Source organism: Tigriopus californicus, chromosome 9 (assembly GCF_007210705.1).
Source record: "Tigriopus californicus strain San Diego chromosome 9, Tcal_SD_v2.1, whole genome shotgun sequence".
Classification (NCBI taxonomy): Eukaryota; Metazoa; Arthropoda; class Copepoda; order Harpacticoida; family Harpacticidae; genus Tigriopus; species Tigriopus californicus.
Window position 1 is genome coordinate 5,610,613 of NC_081448.1, and position 24,732 is coordinate 5,635,344.

At 42.3% G+C, this 24,732-nt stretch overlaps 2 protein-coding genes across 2 annotated transcripts in view; one reads left to right on the forward strand and one right to left on the reverse strand.

Moving 5' to 3' along the window:
- Positions 1-759: 759 nt before the first annotated feature.
- LOC131887050 (uncharacterized) lies at positions 760-2,511 on the reverse strand. The gene is made up of 2 exons (XM_059235540.1): positions 1,656-2,511; positions 760-1,347 (listed from the first exon to the last, which is right to left on the reverse strand). Exons 1-2 carry the CDS (start codon positions 2,432-2,434, stop codon positions 942-944), a joined length of 1,185 nt encoding a protein of 394 aa, XP_059091523.1. The 5' UTR covers positions 2,435-2,511; the 3' UTR covers positions 760-941.
- A 5,659-nt stretch (positions 2,512-8,170) lies between these two features.
- LOC131887048 (serine-rich adhesin for platelets-like) overlaps positions 8,171-24,732 on the forward strand; it is a 34,721-nt gene continuing 18,159 nt past the window's right edge. The window contains exons 1-2 of the mRNA XM_059235536.1: positions 8,171-8,359; positions 12,848-13,118. Coding sequence (XP_059091519.1) covers positions 8,347-8,359; positions 12,848-13,118 — 284 coding nt within the window. The 5' untranslated portion in view covers positions 8,171-8,346. The remainder of the gene's footprint in view (positions 8,360-12,847; positions 13,119-24,732) is intronic.

A 24,732-nucleotide genomic window follows, 5' to 3' on the forward strand; every position in this document is an offset into this window, starting at 1 on the left:
GAATAAATCTTTAAGGGAGGAAACGTTGTGTAGTGGAGATCTTAGTTTCTTTTTTCAAGCAAAATAACTTTTAGGAATCATAATCTACAATCCAAGACGGAGAACCAATCGAATACCGGACGTTGACACCTTTTTGGCCTATCTGAGTTGTATGTGGAAGATGTGAGGACAAGATTTTCTAGCAGAGCAAGGCCCTTTCTTCGACCCGACCGTGGCTAAGGTGAATACCCTGATTAGGCCGGATGAACAGATGAAAACCTGCATGGGACTGGCTCCCGATTACAATGCCCTTGATGTGGCCAATAAGATTGGAATTATACATAACGTTGTTATCACTACTGCCCAGGGTATCACCCCGATTGAGATACAGTCTTGGGATGTGGCAAAAATTATTTGTGTTTTTAAGACTCGGGGGCACGATTAAGAAATTCTAGTTGAAATAAATGGGCTAAAAAATCACAGTTGTAAATCAGCAAAAAAGTAAACATGATTTTAGATTTCGAGAGGCCATTTTTTATTGTAGAAAGTTAATCCCTTCCATGAGTCACAGGGAGATTTTTCCTATTCAATGTTCTTGATAGCAAAGCTAAAGGCTCCATAAAATGGCCAGTCATAATTGCATGCGCTTGCCCAAGTAAGGACTCTTATCCAAAAGTTCTACTCGTTTATTTGTGCAAGTGATTAGCTAAATTAAGGTCATCAATGACATCACGCAAAACTGAGTTACACTTCCGTATAAAAGGCATTAATATCCATATGTCTTAAGAAAAGAAAATATTTATTCTTGACCACAGAGTAAAGCAATCGTTATCTCGTTGTTGTTTTTTTCCAAGTTTCTTTGGTTTGATATTCATTCAGCCTAAAACTGGGGAGCAGTCTTGTCTTTTTGACATAGAGCGATTCTCAGAAGCATTCAAGTCAAGTATCTAAAATAACATGCTTTAGCTTTTAATCTGAGTGGAAAGCTTTTTCAGGCGAAAGAATCGATTGATTAAGAACTGTAAGAAATCAAAAAGCAATTGAAAACATGACCATCCCAAGAAGAGTCCCAAAGCTCCACCCGTTTCCCCAACCATATTGAAACCATCGTAAGCAACGAACTCTTCAGTGATCTCGGTAGTGGTGTCCACGTAATAGATTTGCATCGCAAATACAGTTTCAGTGTGAGATGGAAACAAGTCCTTCGGGATTCCTTCCCAAGCATATTTGGTACGATACCACTCGAAAATCTCGAAACTGCATGGTTTCAGACATCTCGTGGTTTCTGTCACTATCCGGTCCACATCCCACCACAAATTTCGTTCCTTTGACGTGAACCGCCCATGAACTTCGGAACCGTTGCACACCCTAAGATTGAAGAGCAATGTTCTTAAGTCATCATTTCGATCCCACGAAGAAGATTCGATGAAATTTAAGCCTGTCGCAATTTCTGAGTCCCAAATTAGCCACAAGGTAACTTGTGCACTAAACCAAGGATACCTTTGACTAGTTTCATGTCTCGTTCATGGAGTATGCAGTTCCGTCTTTTCAAGATTTCTTTGCCCATTCTTGGTTGACCACGACCAATCATTGACACAAGTCAAATCATTTATTGGGTGTTTCCATGTCCCAATTACTTAATTAATTATTACAATTTTAACTCGTCCAATTATCACCTGAGTGTTCCATTCTTACTCCAAGGCATTCGACATCCAGCTATCTCATCGTAGGATTCTAGGATACAATGCCTAAATTCGTTGATATTGCCATTTTCTTGGCAAGGATCGTATGTAAGATTGAGCCGATTGATCCTTCGATGAGTAAGAGTCAGCATGAGCTTCTTCTTAGCCTCAGGGAACAAGAATGATTGTCCCACGAATTTGTTGCCCTTGTTGAAGATGAACGCGTCTTTTGGATGAAAGAATACGGGATATTGGTTGTGACACTCTAGCGTAGAAAAATTGTCACAGCGATAGGTCCAATATCGCTCCGGATTTCTTATCCCAAATATTATCGCATTAGTCTCGCCGGGTTTTGACAGAACGGGAGGGTTGAAGGTGTAACATCGTCCACCATAATACTCGTGAATTTCCTCGGACCAGTATTCATCCTTGTCCACCATATTGATAGAAAAATCGTTGTCCACGGCTTGAGTGAAATAGGTGAGAAATTCTGATCTGTTATAGGTCAACTCGTGGATCTTGTCCAACGTGAGCTCTTCGGACTTGTTGATTTCTAATAGTTTCTCTGGCGTCAAGAAGCCATTCCGAAATCCAGAGCAAATTGTGACTGAGGGAAAAGGTAAAGTCAGATGTGAATTGTCCCTTTGAGTACTGACTGAAACTTTGCTATCGCGATATTTCCGAAAGCTCTCTATTGAGAAATATAACACGGGAAAGATTAGCAATACTATCAAACCCAACTTCAACTTGCCCTCTCCAATCTCGGAAGCCATAGTTCCACCGGATCCTCGCCAAAGTGTGACTGATCAAAGGACGACCCTCGAATGGTCGAGGTGCACTCAATAACTCCCAAATAATGTCTACACTATGGTCAGACAGAATTGAGACTTAAACATAATCGGTTACCTTTTTAAGCTGAAAGTTTTTCCATGTATTAAAGGTTTAAACACTGGCTACAAGGGGTTGAAATAATCATCTCTTACTCATCTATTTTCCTTCATCTTCATCAGCTCTTTAATTATTCTACTGAATACAGGCGTTGTTTGCCTCCATAACTCATATATATCATATAATGATCATGATTGATAGATAAGAAAAGTTTATGGATAAACTAGTTTTGGTTGGGAATTTCGAAGGACAAGGTCAGGCTNACTCATATATTTTCCTTCATCTTCATCAGCTCTTTAACTATTCTACTGAATACAGGCGTTGTTTGCCTCCATAACTCAAAACCTTTGCAATGCTTGACACTTGACAGGGCGGCAACTCGTCAACGTTGCACAATTTCAGAGGCCTTTCTGGACAAATTTGAGATTTTTTGGACATAATTGTGTAGTGATCATGATTGATAAATAAGAAAAGTTTATGGATAAACTAGTTTTGGTTGGGAATTTCGAAGGACAAGGTCAGGCTTAATTCTGTCCGACTACGGTGTAGCTGACGTTGAAGCCCTTGCAAGCAACCGTGAATTACGTATTGAAAACCTATACCAACAACACGTACAGGACAATTGATACACTGGGCTTCTTAATATCAGTTACCTGAAGATACCATTTTTTTCGGGACGCTATTGAACATTATGTCAATACTAGAGTTATGGCATGAAACTAAAATACCGTCAGCAAAAACAAAAAACAAGAGGGAGTTCGTGGAAATTAGTTATCACAACTAAATAGTACATTTTTAGTGGATTGACGATAACCAGTTGTTTCAATTGTATCAAATTACGATATAATTGACTAATACCTTCAGCACTAGCACTATTTTAAAAATCAACGTTACCGATGGAATTTTTTCCGATTTTCGATTTTTGTTGCCAAATTTTGAAAGAGAAATCGTTGAAAGACCACTTGAACACGTGTGAGTCTTTTAATAAATTAGGTGCTATTGCACCCAAACGCATGTTCTTGCAATTATTGATATTTCTGTGTCTTACAAAACATGTTCAATTATCCTTAGTTTATACTAACTAAGTCCAATATAACTATTGCGCAGTGAAAGGTAACTTGTTTGTCTTGTTTGACAATAAAGTCGTAAAACTACAACACGCTCGCAATCTCCAACAAAATCTTTTGAACTTACGAATAATAAGAAGGTTATTTCATTAGATGACTGATGAAAGATGGTGATTAACAGAAAACAAGTGTATGGCCATTGATACGACCGGGATGGTCCTTCGAATGTGTCAAGTTTCGCTTCGATAATAGGGGCCAATTTATTGAATGTCCTCAATATCATTGGGTTGAGCCATTGTTTGCTTTACAATCGCTCGTTATGGTCCATAGAGGATAGGTTAGTTTTTGATGGCGTACCTTTTGCGTGTCATTCAAATTGAGCTTAATAAACGTATATATCTTTCATCGAACCTCGAACATCAACGTGGACCTATTCAGGACCCGTCCAGGGTAGATCAATTAGTTTCGCTATTCCCATTCAAAGAGTCCCACAAGTGATAAGGCGAGGGCTTCCAGTATTAGTATGGCTTAATAATGATATTGTCCTGAACCAGAAAAGTCAGATTGAAACGGAGATCAAGATAATTCAGTGGGTCAAAAAGGTTCCGGAATGCAAACAGGTTTACGGGGTCAATCCAGTCTTCACAGGCATTGAACAAAGCCAAGTCGCTTCAGAGCTTGTCAGTCCCTCAAATCATGTGCTTATTTTCCGCGACTCTAAGTTTCTCATAGGTTTTTTTTAAAAAAAAGCTTCGTCCTTTTGACCCCCAAATTGGCATCTTCTGTCGAGTGAACGGACTGAGAAAAGATCTAGGCGGAGTAGATCATGACAGCGGGCTTGTTTCACCAAACACGCCCATGTCATTAAAAGACTCGATTTTCAAAGAACACATTTGCATGTCGTAGAACATATCTTGATAAGAGAAGAATGTTCGGAAAGGGGGTTAATTTATTTTCCAGATCGCCCACTCTCTGCCTGGGTTCGAACTTACGACAACTTCATTCAACCCCTCCAAAAGAAGATCTCGCCATTCTGGAATGAGGTTGCGAGCGCTTCTCGAGAAGTTTCTCTCATCCCTTTGGACGTTCTGTCTAATTCCATCCTAGAAAACAGTGACACATTGAGATGTCAAAAGCTGAAAAATTCTCAACATAAATCCTGGTTAGAGCCGTAGAGGGGATGAAGACGATAACGACACGCAGAAGCTTCACTTCGGAAAATCATCCATCAATTGTTTTCAAGATTTGAACCGTCTTTAGCTTTATTGCTAACAAAAAAAAAACTAGAAACCTCGAATGCATGCTTGCCAATGAACATTTTCAAGGCTCATTTCTCACTCTTAATCGAACGTGCATATGTGCTATGCGTATCTTGCTTCATGTCATATGTTCTACTCTCATGATGGTGTTGATTGACGAAAAGACGCAATGCAATATAGTATATCTAGATCAATGGTGTAATACAGTTCAAAACAGGAAAACTCAAAGGGAAAATTAATCATTCATTGCATTATGTAGCTCCTAAGTTCCATTCACTTTTGAGTTCTTGCGCTCCCATTGCTTGTTTTAGATTAATATACAAGTCATGGTGTACGTGATGTGTTGCGAAAAAGCATATAAATAGCCAAAGAGAGACAGTATTGTCTTGGAGAGAGGAACGAAGGACCCCAGTTAAACGAAGAAAACGGCTTTTTTTTCTTACGTTGCATCACTTTAAACTCTCTGCAATTGTACAGAGAGAGTAACGCATGTATCGTTTGAGAAGACGTTTTGACATTTCTTTGAGATTTAAATTTCTCTTGGAAGTAGATAAGACTTCAAAGTGGAGGAAAGTTGTTGCAAACATCATGATTTGTCGTACCCTACCAATAGGATGATCTAAAAAAATTGGCCTAGGAAAGCTCAATGCAAATGCTACGCACGTTAACGTTCGGTCCGATTGGCGCCTGGACAAGGTCCAAAAGAACAATTTCCGGATGAGGGAGTGTCTGAAAGTGATTAAATGCCAAATTTTCTCTCTCTCTCTCTGAACTCCTAATATATCGCCAAATTGAAACGATGAGTTCCGATCAGATTTATATCTTGGTAAAGATGATTTACTGGGAGATCCCGATAAGAGAAGTTGCGAAAGAATATTGTAGTTATGAGACAACCTGTTTTTGTGGATTCAACAACAATCGGCCCAATCCTTCGCAAAAGAAAGGGCATGTGGGATCCTGATATTTTGGCTTTCCAGCACTTGCCAGTTTCTAAATTGTGTACCTCAGTTCAAGGTTTTATTCCCACATTTTTTTGCCCAGGATGACAAATTTTCATTAAAATAAGGTAAGAAATAGTGAAGAATCAAATGTTCCCTTTTTGTTTTGCACTTGATGTCCATCAAACCTGAGTCAAGCACAGTAGATATTCGTAATACTTAATACTTTCTCTTTTTCCGAAACAAATGAGGTTTAAAGGTCACAAAAACAAATGTAACCATAAAATTTTAGAGGAGGCACTTATTCGGCCAATTTCTTTATTGCAAACAATTATGCTTTGTCCAAGGAGTCAGATGAGCACGAAATATTTCAAATGTCATTTTTGTCGAACCTTTTTATCATCTGTGAAATTTCAAACGATTTCAGAATGACTGTGTTACAGTTATTGTTTGCCACAGATTGCAGAGCAATGATTGTTACAGTAATCGAACTGACTATCCCCATAAGTTTATCATTGAAAAGCTCTCTTTGGGTGTTAGTTGTGCCCAAGAATCCATCGTTCTGTTTTGCAGTTTAGATTTCGTCACTTCAAAGACAGACGGAGTAGTAATGCATTGCAGAACAATAAAGTGACAGTTCCGTTTATTCCAACTCCGATGTACAGTATTCCAAGGTCCAAATGCTGATATGCTTGGCTCAGTTATACCAGAGAAATTGGTGAATTGGTGAAACCCCTCTTTCAACAAACTAGATAAGCAACGGTTTTAGAACATAACATCACCACACGCATTCAGAGCAATGAGGCACCATAGATCATTTTCTGCAATGACATGACCGAGAGTCGCAATAAAGATTGTTACTTTTTAAGGCCCTGGTGGTATCTACTTTTCTCAAGGAATCTAGAATGACCAGATCCTACAGAATCCAAGCTATTTTTGAAAAAAAAGTCATACAGCTTTTGATATTTTTCATTTTTTTTTGTTGAGTTGGTTTTTCACGGGCTTTTCTAATCGCTACAGGGAATGTAATCCCCAGTACTATTAGAATGAAAGGTTATAATTCGTCTATTTATTACCTTTCAATCTTTATATATGTCAAATTAGTTATACAAATCCTCCCTTCCAACCATTTTGCTGCAAAACAGTTTGTCTTTAACAATTCATGGCATTGGAAGTAATACAATCGGAGGGCTCTTAAACCAATGATCGATGATTGGAAGTTTCACTGACACTATTGATGCTTACATTTTCACTTTTCATTTTTCAACGCACTTGCTCAGTGACATGTTTGCAAAGTGAAAATGTAAGCATCAATAGTGTCAGTGAAACTTCCAATCATCGATCATTGGTTTAAGAGCCCTCCGATTGTATTACTTTCAATGCTGATTTGCTGCTGATGCTATGTGGTTCAAGAAAATGAGAGTAACGTCTTTTATTTCAAGACGGCTAATGAACTGACCCCTCGGTGGATAACGCCCGAGTGTGTCTTTGCCGGATAATCCGGGCTCTGGATTAGCCCACCTAGCCATGAATAGCAGGTACATTTTTTGACGTCCAACCTCCCAGATCCTCCGTTTCCTCCAACCCTCTTGGATGCACAACCGTGAGCACGAGCTCAGCAATCCCCTGCCCCACCACCATCACCACAATAGAACTAAATTCACCACTGGTTGCCAGCGGTTGGTTGGCCAATGATGGAGTGGACGGTGAGTGGACCCAGTATGTACTACATGCAGGGAGATTAAAGCGCCCTCTTCGCTTACCTCACATGCCATTGCAATCCTCCCTGCCAACTTTCAACCGTTTTCAAACCAGTTGGTTTAAAGATCTAGAGGGGTGAAGAGATTGAAAAATGTACGTGAATTGCTATTGATAGGCCGATTCCCAAGTTCGTACCTTCCCTCGGTGGCAGGCGTTATTATTATAAGGAAAGCTCACTTAATCCTTAACGTTAAAGAGCCTGCTCGTGTCAATTCATCCCTCATCATCGGAACTGCAGCAAAAAGCGGAACTCTCGAGCGAACAAGAGGGTTCAAGGGGTGGAAAGAAATTCTGAAACAGCTGTGAGATGTCTTGAAGACGGGGAACTGCATTGTTTCGGGCCAAATTGAAACCCTATTCCTTGAAAGTGTGTATGTGTGTGTGTGTTTGCCCAAGACGCGCTTGAGCGTTTTTTCACCCCCATTCCTTTGAAGGAGAACGAACGAACGGGTGTTCGTATCATCTCTTGTGAGGGTGCGTTCACATGTGCGAGTTGCTTGGGGTGTGATATGGATGGGGAGAAATTCAAAGAGTGCACCACCGCCACCACATCTACTTCTACTACTACTTCCTGCCTTGTTCTCCACTTCAGGTGCAAATTCTACCCACCATCTCAGTCGTTCTTTAGAGATTAGCGAGGCCAAATCTCAGTGTGCCTTTTGAGAAAGTGATGTGTGCGTTTTGTTGAACGTATTTGACACTCGAAAAGCGGTGTTTGATTTTGGTGACCAACCGTCTTGAACTGTGAGTGTCAATTGAAGATCATTGCAACATGCCATCTCCGGGTAAGTGGGTCCATCCTGTCCATCCAGGACATGGTCGAATGATGATGTGTGCTTTGTCACCTGTTCCAATTCTGCACTCTGATGGATGAATTGATTGATTGCTACCTGGTTGGACAAGAAAAGACACGACATGAGCTACTCTCCCTTAGATAGAATCACACATTCTGCTTGGTCTGGACTGGACAAGAAAAGAAGGTGGATGGAAGAAGATCTCTTCATTGTATCTTCCAAGAGAACAAATCAATCTCCAAATCCCCCAGTCTGAGTTGGTCTCTTTAAAATAGGAGCCGAGGACCAAAATGGGCAGTCACTTGATAGGATCAATCCAACCCATAACCTCAACATGCATCTTACGTACTTACATACCATAGTATGGGGTTCTTAATCTTCTGATCTGGTTGATTAATAGAATAAGCCCCTACATGCCATCTTCAATTCAGGGATTTGCTCGTTGGATAGCGAGCCGAACTTGCTTAAGAGCTTCCCCTCCGCTGAAGGAAACCCTCGATCTCTAATTGCGTTATCCTCGATCCTACGACAACATAGAGTCTTTCTTTTTTTACTTGACGTTCCCGATATTTGTTGTCCATTAACACTTCCAAACCGCCGAAGCTTTTGATGAGGTTGTGCGTGCGAATGTGTTTGGCGTCGTGATTGTGGTCAAGCTTTCCTGTGCTTGTGGTGAGATGGGTACTTGTAGATTTCGAAAGAGACCCCATAAAACCCGAAGTTTCACGATTGTCAGTATCCATCGTCAACAGTCTTCAATACTTACTTCTCTTACTGTCATAAGACAGTCTTCCCTTGCTTCGGGGCCACGAGGATTGAGCACTCTCAGTTCAACAACACATGGCCCTTAAATTCTTTTTGATTACCTTTTGGTAAATTTACTACTATCTGGTCCGACAAGATCCTTCGGCCTAAATGGCTCTTTGAGGAGGCGTGGTTTTTTTCTTCTTTTCATTCTTTGGCTCGCAATTACTGGGTCAAATGCAATGGATGCTAAGGTGCTAAGGTGCCGTAAAAGGAAACATCTGGTCGAATGGTGATGCTGTCAAAATGTTTCTCAGGCGCTAATGGGGTTTCTATGCCAAATCGATATCTCAATGCTACTTCCTTTTGGGAGTGAAATGAAACATGATAGAATCCGATTTTCAATGCCACAGGACTCCTCTGTGCCAAATGACCTTAACGTCGGCTTAGCAGATGATTATTCAAAAAGACCATCTCATTCCTTTTTCAAGGGACAGCATCCAAATTTTGAACGTTGTCCAATTTCTGAAGTTCAAGGAGCTATTTCTGTCAATTAGTGAAAATATCGGTAGAATCAAATGCCTTCACTAATCACTGACATTTCCATATTAGTTGGATGAAACTATTCAATTCGATCTGAAAAAGATTCCATATTTTGATTTTGCACTGCATTTGTTATCAAGGACAAGATACGAGTTCATCCGTGGCTTGTGCATATGTCGATGGGGATGACAAGAGAGAACATCGTTTATGCAAACGTTTGCACAAGGGTTAAGATTCCGACAGGCATTGAGAATCACACATACTTTGCGATGACGAAGACTCCCACAATAAAAGAGGAAATAATGAGGATGAGAACCAAGAGATGTATTTGTTGTGGGGTGGTTTGGTGCCGCTGGACGGATTTGAGGGTTGATGGCTTGGTCGATCGTTTGGTTGGATCCTTGTCTGGTGAGAATGACAATCGCGAATCTTATGATGATTGCTCTTGACGTGAGGTTTGAGATGAACGCCAAACTTGAAGCCCTTGTTGCGGAGTCTGACAAGGAGCCGGCCTCTCGCCTTAGCCATCGCTGGACGGTGATTTGTTTCCTCGTTTCATTAATAGTGGCCCTTGAGTGAAAGATCTTTTGTGGGAGATTCGTTCCGGCCAGGCAAGTCCGTACCCTGTTGTGCTCTACCGGGAAGTCTGAGGAATACTCGAGTGTGGACTGCTAGCCATTTCTCACTGGTCTGGCTGAAACGTTCGGCCGAGACTCTCTTTTTACCTCTTGAATTGCCCATTCATGTCTCCACGAAGAAGGTCAACATGATATATTTTCATTCCAAAAGGCAGAGTTTTCCTTTCATCTTTGCCTATGAAGGGAATTTTAAGACCACTTGTGTGAAAGAATTACGCAAGAGAACGACGACGACGACGACGACGAGGATCAGGATCAGGATGATGACGATGAAGATGAAGAAGGCGAAGGCGATATTGGTGGTGCTGGTCGTGGCAGTTATGATGATGATTTCGTTGGTGGATGGTTGCTCGCAAAGAGTCTTTTCATCGTTTTTATAGTCTCTACCTTGATCTGGTTGAATGATCAGAGTGAATGTCATTTCATTTTGACTCTGGTTTCTTTGCACTCAGAGATTTGTGCCCAGATTGGTGGAGAATCTTGCACGTCAAATCTCATTCGGTCTTACAGGTGATTGGCCAAAGATGGATGGTACAGTCAATGTATTCACCCACTTCGTCAGTTTTTACGTTGAGAACGGGAACGAACTAGCTTGATTTTTCTCCATTTGGATTTTTTCGGCCATGATTTTCTCCCTCTCGAGAAGAAAAACATCCCCTGCGCACCTTCTGAACTTAATGCAGCAATTGAAATGCTTGGAAGGCTGCTCCTCAAGTCGTGTTCGATGCATCAGACCCCGAGCAAATGGAGATCTTCACTTCATTTGAGTCGTTTCAGTTGTACATGCACATAGTGGAAAAACAACACCCGTTACACACATACGTACTCTAAATAAAAACTACATACGTTGAGTTGAGTCCAGATGGAGTCTACATAACATGGCGGCATCCTTGAGTTGTTGCCTTGAATTGATCAGATGTTCGATTCGTGACGCTTTCCAAGAAATGACAACTTGATTTGTGGTCAGTTCTCGTTTTCACGGGGCAAGAAATAAGGTACAAAAACGGCTAAATCCCATTCCCCGTTCCACTCCTTTTCATTACCGACTCATTTGAGCATTTTGAAGGCTACCTGCATCTCAAGAAACTTCTTTCATTTCTTCTTTTTTCATTCTCTATCGCTCTTTCTTTTGTAATGTGCAATGCTGATTGTTCCTTTCTTCTCAGACTCGAAATACTTTGGTAAAGATCATGACGATTGACAATTGTACATTTGATGAACAAAACCCAGATTACTTTAGGCCACTCTTTACTGGGTTGACGCCTTCGGGGGGCCCTATAGGGGCTCTTCTCTTACCTTGATTTCGAACCTTGAAATTGTCCCTTTTGTTTCGCTTCAATAAACGTTATTTCAGAGGGAGGAGCTTCTAGGCATCAAGTGAAATATGCCGATTCAAAGACGCCATCTCTCACTGACGTTCAAACCTCCTCGATCCTAATTCTAGCGTATTCAAAATGTGTTTTCCATTCTTTATCACATTGGCGAGACATGGAAATAGCGGTTAATGATCCCAAAAAGGATTTCGCACTCCCCGTCAACCCAATCATCTTGGAATGAAGAGTCTATGGCATCCAAGACGTTTTGAAACCCCTGAATTGCATTGACGTTTGGTAGAGCTCATTTGGTTCAATTGAACGGGGTTCACTTGAAGGTGAAGAGGTGTTAGATTTGATCTTGATGATGATGATGAGGGCCACGATTGGAGTCAAGTCGGATGTCAAGGACTTTTGCACTCGACCAAAGCTCATATCAGAGTCTGACTCCAGAAAAGGATGATGATGGTAACTGGTATCTTAAAAAGGATCCTCTTCATCGGCGAACACTCACGTGGCTATCGCTCACTCCATTCATTTTGAACTCAAATTGCCTTCTTTGGAGACTTGGGTTGTCGGTAATGTCTCCTTGGCGGGAAAATTGCCCATTGTTCCCCATACATCCTCACGAAAACGGATGGGAAACCGACAAAATGTGTTATTGCTGTCCTTCAGTGCTCGTCCCAAAAATGGAGTTCGGGAGGAGTAGAACGATGTGCAAGATTTCTTGCGAACACTTCATCATCATCAGCAGCAGGACCAAGCAAGTCCATAGAAAGGACCCCACGCAGACTGTGAATATCTGCACTCGAATTTGCATTGCTAGGGCAAGGGACAATATGGACTTCTTAAGTTTGGGCATCTGATTGTTATTGAATTACTGGGCAAAATCAATCTGGATCCTCATATGGCATGATTCAGTTTCATGATCTACTGGACGAATTATTTCACTCCTCTCACTTTTTGCAACGATGAGCTTGGCAGATTACTGATTGAAAATGGTCCTCAATTCAGTTTGAGGACCTCTACGAACTTTCTTATCATCTCTGACATGCTTCACGGTCCATGGTCTTCATTCTAATGAAGACCTCGTGCTCCGACCACCATGAGAAGAGACACAGAGACTAGATAGAGACTTACTCAAGTCATTCAGACAACGCGGTTACGTTTGGTTGAGTGGTTAGGTGGACGAAACAAAAGGCACACACATTCCATGTTTTTCCCTTCCTTTTCCATTTTAGGCCCGTTATTGAGGAAGCCGAATCTTACACCGAAGCCGGATTTACCGCAAAAGCCAAATGCGACAACCGTCTTGAAGGCCAATAACGCTAAGCTGACCAAAAGTGTTCAAGTCTCCAACCAGTTGAATAGCCATCATACTGATTCTGCTAATGAACAATCAAAACTTATGAACAGACCGAAAGAGATCCTGACATCGGGCGGCTTGAATAAGTCGATGACGAAAAGTCTGGAAGCTCAAGCACCCAAACTTCTCGGCAAGAGCGATCGAAGGTAAGCCATCATCGTCTTTGAACCTTCATTAGCTTCACATGGAAACCATTTATTTCCATTCATTGGGCTGGGGCCTGGAAATCGTTTGGGTCCTTGGTCGGTACATGTAGCACATGCTTGCATGTACCATACCTACAATCCCAAAGTATGGCTAATGCGTTGAAGTCATGGCATGCTGAAGATGGCTCATAAATTCCGAATGACCCGAAATATTTCCGGGGGTAGGAATTTTCTCGTTAGAACTTACGACCAACCGAAAGTGGTACAAACCTCGGTTCATGGAAGTTCTTAAGTAAGTAATTATCCAACAAAACAAGCAAGCCCAGATTCCAACCACAAGTTTCAATTTGGCTAAACACTTCCTAGACTCCATAAAAGGAATACCCCATCTACGGGTGTGTACTTTGTATGCAATGTTGGTATACGGGGATTTGTGAGCTAATACGCGTGTAGTTTTAACTAATCGGACGTAGATTCAGTCACATTGTCCAATCGTTGGCGTCGTGAAACAGTTGTTGGAATATGAATGCCCTTTTTGCTTTGTGCTGTGTTCAGTATGTTTTAGTATGCATGTATGTGCGTGGATGTGCCCCAAAGGCTACGAAATTCAAAGTTGGCCGTGGTAATGTAATGAAAAGTCACATGCATTACATACAGGAGGAGAAGTTATAAAAAATGTGATCTCACTGGTCTTGCTCGTTCTCTGAGCCAGAAGAGTCTACTTTCACTCAATCTGTCAGTGTTCGAAATCCTCAATTTTCTGGTCATTCAATACTTTTTACTTTTTTCCCATTGTGCCCAAGGCAAGGTAGCAGTCGGTACTGGACGAGGGATGGACTGGGTCCATCCACTCCAACGACCATTTCTCCATACAATCGAACTCGATGATGATCTTGAACGACAAAAGAATTTTCCATGACTATTACCGTCAATACGACGTGGACACCTGAAGCAAGCCGCCAATGGTTGGAGCACGAGACCTTAGTGGTTCGTTGGTTGGTTGGTTGGTTGGCTGGTTGGTCGCCGAGTTTTCTTTATAGCTTGCCAATCTAAAGTGTTTACCCGTTCGCCTCGGGACACCAATCTCTAATCGATGAACATGGATGGGAAATGGTTGGATATGTAAACATGGACCAAACACTGCTTGGCTCGGAAACTGGTGATGAAGCATTCCATGTCCTTTCGACCCATCCCAACATCGCAAGGAGATTGAATATTGAACGACGTTGTACGTGTACTTGGCCGGCTTGTTTAAACTTTGAATTAGCCCGACAGATTCCCTCCTCGTAATGGCTGGTGATGGATGAATCGGTCGTTCAATGAGCTAGCTATTGTCTCAAGAAGCGGATTACAAAACGCTCATCTGCACAGGTGGTGGCGAGATTCTTTCTTTAGTGCTAAGCTTTTGAGCCGCTAGCTTTGGCGGTTCTTTTCTCTGGGAAGAGGTTGACACGTTCAAGGTTGATCCACTCATGCATCGGAGTTGATACTTTCCTTCGGTGTCAGACTCTTATCGAAGAACAACTGATCCAGCGGCTTGAAATTGATATGCAAAGAAGATTTCCCTTTGTCTTCTCCTTTATGCGAGCAAACAGAGGATTGGTTGGTTGGTTAGTTGGCTGGGTGATGGCTCAGTCCAATTTCAAGGGTGATAGGGTGATTTCAGAGCCCTAAAAGGAATTTCAATTTCCCCAGTTGACATTGAAAGCCGTCGTTCTGGCCAAATCCGTGATATTCGTGGAGATAGCAGTGCTCAAAAGAAAGGGTCTGTGGAAATGCACGGACCTCTTGAACTATTTCCGAGATGAGAAATGATCAATCTCAAGAAGCATGTCTTGTACTTACGTAGATGGATCAAGCAATGGCCATTTCAAATTCTACCCACACCATCTTCCCCATCATTTTCTGGGGGTGGCACTGGACCTGATTTGCATTTTGAGAGCATATCCATCATATCAGCTCGATTTGAAAGGTCTCGATGCTTCACTTGGAATCACTTGTATTCAGCATACTGTACATTCGTCGGTAGGAGCATGCATGCATGGTTGGCATTTGTGCGAACACCACAAGAAGTTGGGACTGTTCGTCGTTGCCGTAGTGCCTTGAACGCACCTTAAAGGATGTGCAGGAGAAGATAACCAGTTGGCAAATTGGGACACCATTCAACCACTTTTTTGCAAGCTCATGTCCATTTAAGGATCGACCATTAGTTGCAAAAAACTATGATCATACGCAATGTCCCTCTTCCTAAATCCTGCTTCTTACGAACACCACTTTTCTTGCCTGGGCAATTGATTCCGAGAGTGAGTCAGCTATTGGATAATACGTTTGATTAAATTAGAGAAAGGTGGAAAGAGCTTTGATTGTTGCCATTTGATTGCGTTTCATTTCACGGAAACAATAAACGCTGCCACAAATGGATAGAATTGAACTTGCATCAATAAAAAAATTCTACAGCGGAAGTCTATTTACAGTCCTAAAGCTACTGGCACCACGTTGAATGAAGGTGGTAGCGCGATTGGGTAATCGATTTCTGCTCACTTGTGAAATCATCTGGGTCGCACCCTTCGAGGCGAAATTTTCCAAACACCCAAATTTGGGAAGGCAATTCATCGTAAATCAATGAATGTTAGTCAATCAGGATACGGTCCAGCCTTTAGACTGACGCAACAAGACCGATTGACCCTGATCCTCCCGTCCCAATTCTGGGAGGAGAGAATTTCCATTGGACGTTCAATTCTGGGTGGTACGTAATGATGGTCGCAAGTGGCCATCTCTTCAGCTAAAAACAGGCATACAAATCAGAGAAGCCCTGACCCTGCGTCATACATACATCTATCCATTTATAAACTGTCGAATCGTGACGCTTTTCTAATGGACCCGGTTTAAACCAAGCGAGCATCCCTCCGAATTTGACTGGTTACATGTGACAACTGACAAGGTGCACAATGCGCCGCATTTCCTCGATTACTGACGATTGCGGTTCTTTCACACCGGGGTCCCTGCTCAAGCTTGGGCGAAGTGCACTTTTTCCAATTGTAATTAAATCTAGAGAAACGGCTTGTTTTTTGAAACTTTGAAAATAACCAATGGGCCCTCGAGCCAGCAAGCCGAAGAATTGCATTTAACTTCACGACAATTTTTCTCGTACCGGATACGACAGAGACTTGGCACAAATATGGACTCTGAACGGTACATCTAACATGTAGTTATACTGTACCCATACCTGGTTTCTAAACAGAGCATTAATTTTTGTTCCATGTCGGTGATCATGAGCGAAATAATCTGTTGTTATTATGTACCGTAACCAAGATCACCGCCGTTTGTTGGGTGGCTTGCCTTTGTGGTGTTGTTCTACGTAGTGAACGAGCACAAATGCCGTTGTGGTCATCAGATAGCATTCAGGCCATCTACGCAGTACGTCGTTCATCAACGCTGAATTTGGAGAGAATCCCATTCATAATAATCCAGTTCAGCTTTATTTTTTTACCATTGGTTTTTATTGCCGCAGTCAAGCAGGCACGGACTAAATTGAGAGTCGATTGAGTAATTTTCACCATGATTGTCCTCCAAGCCAGTAGGCACATGCAATGTGCACGATGAAAGATGGAGCAATTGCGTATACACAGTGGAAGTAGATCACTTATAGATGATCGTTCAGAGTCAGCACGGCGTTCCCGGGTTTCATCCGTGGAGGTTCCTTGTGACAGATATTTTTTTAGAGCCTGATCAATGGAGTGCTATTTGCAGCTAGTCTCGCTGATTGCAACAGATGGGTGGACAAAAAAGTAAATCCACAGTTGGACAAGCCAACGCGCTGGATTACATCGGTTGGATCTACTAATAACTTTTTTTCTTCCCTCTGGTCAATCGACAAATTTTGATATGCACGACTTCGATCTAGGTTGCATCACTAGACCAGCTGGAAATTAATCGTTCGCTCGTTCATTCGTTCATTCATTTATTCATTCATTCATTCCGATAGTTCAAATAATATAAGTCTGATCGTGCATCACAGGCTTTCAACTGGCTTCATTAGGAGCCGTGAGAAATGTGAAACGGGAAGTGGGGGCAAATGATCTTCTTTTCTTATGATCACCTTCAACGAGTTGAATGATGCGATGATGCCGGATAACAAGCGATGACATTGCAATTCGTGAGACATGCTTCCTGCGGACGATGACCATTTCAACCGTAAGAACAGACACTTATGAACGCCTACAGTACTATGCCAAGTGTTGTACGTGGGGATAGGAGAGTGTGGTGCATTCGTGACACAATGATGAGTTCAATTCTCGATCCATCCTCACTCACTTCAAAACCTGCTCAACTTTACAAGAAGCTTTAATGAGGAATCTTGTCCCTGTCCGGCCTCGGGCAAATTTCTTCTATCCCGCTTGTTTTCTCGTGGTGGTTGGTTCTTTGAACTTGGCAGATATGCTTGCTTGGCTTCATGCCTTTCTCCATGCCTCCTTGATTATTTATGCTTCGTGTTTGTTTTACACCTCATCTCTAAACTGGCACGCAAATATGCTCGCAAGAAGCACGTACAAGTACAAAGTGCAGATTCACTCTCTACGGGCTGCAGTATGGGAATACTGAGGAACTGGATGGAAATAGTTAACCATGTTAATAGGCTGAAAGGGGGAAAGGCAACTGAGCAGGGCTGGATGAGGGCATCGCAATTAGATCTGCCTTGGAGGGGCCAGGTTTGACTTTATTTATTAGTGTCACAGTGGGGGTTATCTACTTTCACTGTCTCGTTCTTTGTGTATGCTAAAAGAGCCCTGTTTGGAATAATTCGTATTCAGCTTGGCAATTGATAACAACCCAGGTGGTTGGAGTGGCATTTTCTTGCGGCTTTGATCACTATCCAAGTCTTGAAGTCGTATGAGGTAAATGTATGCGATATTACTTCCGTGGGAAAGAAGTGCTTTAGCAATGGATTGCACGTCGTTAATCGATATTCAAGGTCGAGTTCGTGCAATCATAAGGTTCAATTCATGTTTTTTTTCAAATGCATATATGCCTTCTCATAACTTTTAGATTACAAGTGTGCCACAAAGCATTGAATAATGAATAAATGAATAGTGCCTTCAATCCAAAGTAAACAGGATTGCCTCCTCACAATGATATTAGTTGCTACACCGGAAGAGTTGACCCAAAGATTGACTTTTCTTATCACAATCACATTCATTTGCAAAATGCAATTTGATGTTCGATGACGATGTCTCAAGATTTGAGGATGTGGCAACTTTATATTGGCTGATAGTTAAAATCCAGCCATCCACACTGCACAACATGTGTTTAGCAAACGAACGATATCCTGCCTCCCATTTTAATGTACCTATTTACTGTGTGTTAGTAGTGCTCGATGTGATTAATCCTCGTTTTTGCATACATTTAGTTTTCAAATTGCTTTCCTCCAGGAGTTCCAGCTCCCTCTGAAAAAACATCGGGACAGTCTAATGGCAGGAAAAGTTTCTCTCCAAAACTATATTCAAATCATCAGTCCTAATTTAATTACATCCAAATCAAGATACCTTTTTGCCTCATGGGTCCAATGCCCGCGGGGGTCTCGCCTAGTTTTTGCTGAACATCAAATATCCCTCGCCCTCTTTTGTACATGGTTTCAATAGCTCTCAACTCTCTCTGAGAGTGGTGTTCGTTCCACGTTTTGGTCACCACCCCTGAAGTACCCAGTTTTTTTGTGCCGTGTGTGAAGAGTGAAGCTAAATTGAATTTGATTAGGCCATATATCTATTCATTGATCCTTTCTTCTCTCTTTTATTGCTCTTCGAAGGACTGTTCGACTTTAGGGAAATGAGAGATGGACACTTCCATTTGGCATCTCTCTACCTTTCATCGTTCAAGTACCAAGGCAATTTAAAATGCTCTGAACTCTGAAGCGTCAGTGACTTAAATGCGCCCTGTAAATTCCTCAGATTCCGTTGCTTCTCGAATCTTGAGGCGAGCTCATTCGAATGTAGGTCCCGATTTGTTGCTTGGGGTATAAGGAAGGCACGCTGTACTCATAGTTGAATCGAGGTATGACTCATTCCTCGGGGGTCTTTTCCATCCCGATGGGTTGCTTAGTCGTTATCGGCCTGACTGGTTGGCTCCATCCATTCCATACACGTAGATTATCTCAACGGACATTTTCAGAAAATGGATGCTGATGTTGAATTGGATGTGTTGCCTGGCTCGTCGTGGATCGTGATTTCAACCGAGTTTACCGAGACCGAGGCAAGATGAAAAGGGCTTCCGTCCGAGTTGAAACGCGTTGAAACACGTTGAAACACGGAACACGGAGTCTTAATGGGGGCAAAGTGATAGGGATAGAAGGCTTAAAGATGAGATCGATTGAATATTCCTTAAGCATATGTGACAAGTGAGACTGGCGAACGGGAAGACGGCAAGGACTCGGATCTTTTTTGTGTGTTTCGAGCTCCATGCATATTGCATACTACATCGCAATGGTCCTGGGGTTCGTAATTTGTGCCAAGCCTTTGCTTGTTTATTTGCATTTAGACTCACGAGACCCCCTGATGATTTTTTCCATTCCATTTCCATTGAGTGAGGCATCATGATGGGATTCACTCAGACACAAAAGTTCAATTTTAATTGATCTCTTTGCTTGGATTTGCCCCCTAAGCGTCATTCGAATACCGTTCTTCATATTGGATTGGGATCAGTCACAAGTGTCGTTACCGAATCGAGTCGAATCAGTGGGGCCCATCTGGTTGAGCTTGGGATGCCTGACTCATCTGATTAGGTGGACTGAATGCATTAGAACTGAACACACGGCGGAGAAGATGCGTCAATTGTACGTATTGTCAATGTGGTTTTGTTTGACGGACTCTGGCGCCAATTCTCGACACCCAACGTCAACGTTGACGCACAAATTCCGATGTTATCAGATACCAAGATCTCTTGCATGAGAAGGTGAGAGAGCCCCTCCGTGCTTTGATCTCTGTCAAAGATGCGGCCCACAATGACACTCCACAAATTGGCTATTTGAGGATGACAATGACAACATTGGCTGACATTTTAGTTCACCATAAAGTATGAACGGTTCAAGAACTCTCATCGGAAACTGGAAAATGTTCCGAAGATTAATCACGCTCACGGAACCTCGATTTCCAGTTTCAAAGTTCATCTCAGAATGATCAAGTGAGGAGTAATCAATCAAACTGCATGTGCCAGTTTCGAGACAGATCGTTTTTCATCACATATTGGCAACGTATGGCTGAGTGCAAATTTTTGATTGGATGCCAAGATGCTCATGAGCTGGACAGAAGGTTGCCTTGAACATTTGAACTTCCACATTGATGGCGTCATTGATAGCGAAGATAGGGGGCCAAATTCCAATTAGAACCATGGCAATTTCAGAATGCTCTAAAGATTTGGCCAGTCCTCGCCAAACGATAATGAGGAGCCGGGAGCTTCTCTTACAGATTCAAAGCAACTTCCAACCATATCCAGGTGTTAATGAATATATATGGGCATATTTCAATCATTAATCACTCTGGTCTTATTGCTCCGAGAAGACTCTAATGAAAACATACACGCCGAATTGTTATTCTTGCATAAAAGAGACTCCTTTTACGAGCCTGCAAAGCGGTCAAATAGACCGGATAGTGGGCGCAATCTAATCAATACAGAGTCCCATAATGACAAAAGCGACCTATCATCGACAATTGATCTCGTTATGTTGCATGCATGGTCTCCGTCGAGATTGAATTTGGGATTAGCCTGGCCGGAAGGCGGAAGTGCTAATTCGCTATAGATTGACACAAGAAGCTTTGCATGCTATTGAGAGGCACCTAATTTCGAGAATCCCAAGCACTGAAGCACCTAGAATACCCCAAAGAAAGAAGTGGCTCATTATTCTATTGGCTGGGCGTCTAACCTATCACGTTTCCAGACATGCATGTGTCTCCATCTGAGCTGGAATTTCCTAGATTACTTACTCAGTTCCGTTGTTCGTGCAAAAGTCGGGTGGAATGGAGAGATAAGAACCAGAGCGGCCCTAATGTGCCAAAATGAGTTTTTTCGGTCTTAAAACATGCATTTACCAGAGGAAACCATTGCTTTGTACGTGGTTGAGATAATACTAATTCGAAGCATTACTTCTATCTCAATCTTCAATCCGGAACGTCTCAACGGTTTGGTCTCGTCTCTCAGTGGTAATGGTGTCCAATCAATTTGGCACATTTTCCATCCTTTCCATAATCGGGAGAATCCACTCAAGAAGATGTGTTTTCACTCGAACGATGGCCAATTTGTCATGTTCTCAGCCTATACATGAGCGGCGTGAAGATCACCGAGTCAGGATCGCCTAGAGCCATATTGAAATTTCTTTCCCATTTGCCCGAGAAAGTCGTGTGGATTTACCCCTTAAGTCATGTAATTTCTCTTTTATATTCCTTGGCCTTGGAGCGTTCCCAGTGTTTATCTTCCACGCCGATATTGGATTAGTATGAATCCAATCTGCGATTGTGTTGCAGGTTTTTGGTTCATTCATGAATGGACAAAACGACGCCGCAAAATGATTACGCCTGACCACCGAGACCGACATAGTTTTAGTCTGGTCGCTCGACCAGAAAGTTTTCTTAGAATCCATTGGGCACATACCAGGTACTCGTTCATGAAGGCATCTTAATTGGCGGAGTTTTCGCAATCGATCATCGTAATGATGTAGGTATCAGGAAGCATTCGTTCATTGAGCTATCAAACCACCTGAACCTACAAAAGCTTGTCTTTGTGATCCAAGTCCTTTGTCTCACTTTCATATCAAATCAAGAGAGCTAATCCAAGAGAACAGATGTCTTTTTATCCCGAGAGCAAACAACAAGGAAGGCATTGAAGCGAGGTTGGGTGAATCTATAGAAAAGATTCCCGGACATTGATAACCTAAAGATGCGAGACGATATCCAACTTTATGAGCTTCTTGCCAGGTTTTAGACCTCTAGGCCAAACGGATGTGTTTGATGCCAGATTTGGGAGTTCACCCAAAAGAGTCTAACTTCAATCATCCGGTGCGAAGTTTGGCGTCAAAATGATAATCCTTTGTCAGATTTGGTCGACTAATGTTGATATGAGCAAACATTCAAATCATTCAATCATGATGCCCCTCTCTGTTTACGAGAATGAGTGACTGATTACGTATGAGAATTCAAATTTTGATTTAGGGCGTTGCCCTGCCAAACGCTCTCGACACACACCAATGGTGAACATTATGATTTGCTAATTTAGAATTTTCAAGCATATCTCGTTGTTTTGTAATGTCCAGCCCCTACCCAATAGGATTCAAGTTTGCAAATGATCCAAGAGAAAAAATGTTCCCAAAGTGGATTATGGTCCCATGCTGCAGACATCGTCTTTCTTTGACCTTCCCGAAAACTTGAGGGCACAATCGCTCTGAAACGAGGTCCGCTGGCAATTTTCGTCATTTCCGCCTTGAAAATTCGCCTCCATCTTCAAAACCATTGGCCCATCCTCTAAGTGTACTCTTTCTCCTGAGAATCAGTTTAACAACATTCGACTTTAAAAATGAGAGTTCTATCGAGTTATTACTCCATCTAGACTCGGTTCTTTTTTCCCCGAGACATGTCAATGCAGTCATTCATCACAAGTAACCACAGTGCTCCAAGGTGTAATTTGGAATGAACCGAACGACCTGGACCCTCGAGTTTCATTCAACAACTCGACTGAATTACATCCACTCAATGTAGCGCATAAATTGGAGCCAGGCTGAGGCAACGTAGGTACATAAAGCAGTACGCACTGCTTGGGTGCTACTACGACACAAGTTCATATGGAGACTTTTTCTCCTTCTCAATGTGCTCTGGTTATGACCAGGTTTCGCTACCATTGTTTCTAGAGTACTGAACACAGTAGCATTCATCTGAAAGAAAATGTTGCCCTCTTGTTTTGAGAGATCTTCAACTCGAATATGAGAGAATCTTGCACCTAGTCTTATTATCTTCATTGTTCACGCAGAATTTTTCTTTACCAGGCACTAAACTAACTAGTCTGAGTTGACATGCTTTGCCATTAGATGGTTCATTGTCGGTGAATATCGCGTGAAAGAGTCCCTCGTAAAGACTTTGTTGACACCGAATCGAGACAGACCAAGTGAAAGCTTGTGTGGCACGTACTATATTTACCTACATGGCACATGCATTTGTTCCCTGTTCCAACAAATATACCGCCCTATTTAATTCTTGCTCCCCTCTCTTTGTGTACCGGCGTTTTTTGGTCCTGTTAAAAAATGACGAAATCAGTTCAGTTCACCACGTGTCAATAGCCATTTACCCTGGGGTGAAGCTTGTTTGGATAATGGAGACAATAAATATGGATGGCTGGTCCATGTTTGCCGACAAGTGCTTGTCCCCTTATGGGGACACCAGGTAACAGCCAGCCAAGGGCTTTTATTGGTTGTTTGTACAGGGACCATACCTGAGATGGAAGAGATTCACAGAATTATAATAATCTGTGTGCTTCGTTGATCGCTTCCTCTTGCCCCTAATTTCAAGATAACTTCAAAGATGATCAATGATTGCGATCGAAGGACGGCTGGAGTGAAATATGATTATTCCCGTGGTCGTCAACATTCCCTCCCGGCCGATTTTCATTCAGCAACCAGTAACCACCCTGCTTTCTTATCGCCTTCTCACTCACTCACTCACTCACCACAATTATTTCTCGCATGGCTGCTTATCTCCGCTTGGCTTTACTCATGGTGTTGTCTCTTCATGATCATCAATGTGAATTGTTGCTCTAGTACGGCCAAGTGTACCTTGTACGTAGTTGGAACAGAGGAACTAAAGCAATCCTCCATCCACTAACTTGACTAACTTGAGTCACTTCCACCCTCTCACCAAATGCACTCGAGTTGTTGGCCTCTCGGTATGTACGTACGTAGTAGAGCCACAGGCAACTCGACTTCACTATCCGATTGTGTCGTACTCGCACATGATAGTAAGCAGTAGATAACTTGTTGTAGGAGAACCATTGTCTGTGGTCTCATTTCCTGTCACAAAACTCTACGATGCCGTGCTTTCCCTATTAAGCTAGAATGACGCGCCCTTCACATTTGCACACTTGTTTGTCTGGTTGACCTGATTTGCTCTCGATGGCCCAAATTTTTGGTGACCCAAGTTCAAAGCGTCTTTTTCTTTTTGTCGAAAGCCGGCTTGTTACCTCTTCATTGGTTGAACTGTACGTAAGTGTTTTAGGGCGGATAATTAGCTGGATTATTTTCTCAACTATCCATGCAACGTTAGTGCCTTGCCTTCAAACATTGGTAACCTCGTCTCTAATGGAGCAGTTGTTTTCACTCCAGTTTCCTCTGACATATGACAGACGAGATATTGATGATGGCGACAGCGATGAACCCTGTTGAGATCACAGGATCCACCCTGCTCCTCACCCGCCCAGAATGAGGGTGTTAGAATGCCACAGTATGCAGTAAAAGTCCTCACAGCTGCAAAATTCGAACTTCAGCTCTCATTAGGATCTAGTTGGAGGCCAGAGAGCGACAGACCAGGTCCGAAAACAACAACTTGAGCCGCGTTTAGAACAACAGCTCAACGAACGACGACTCTCA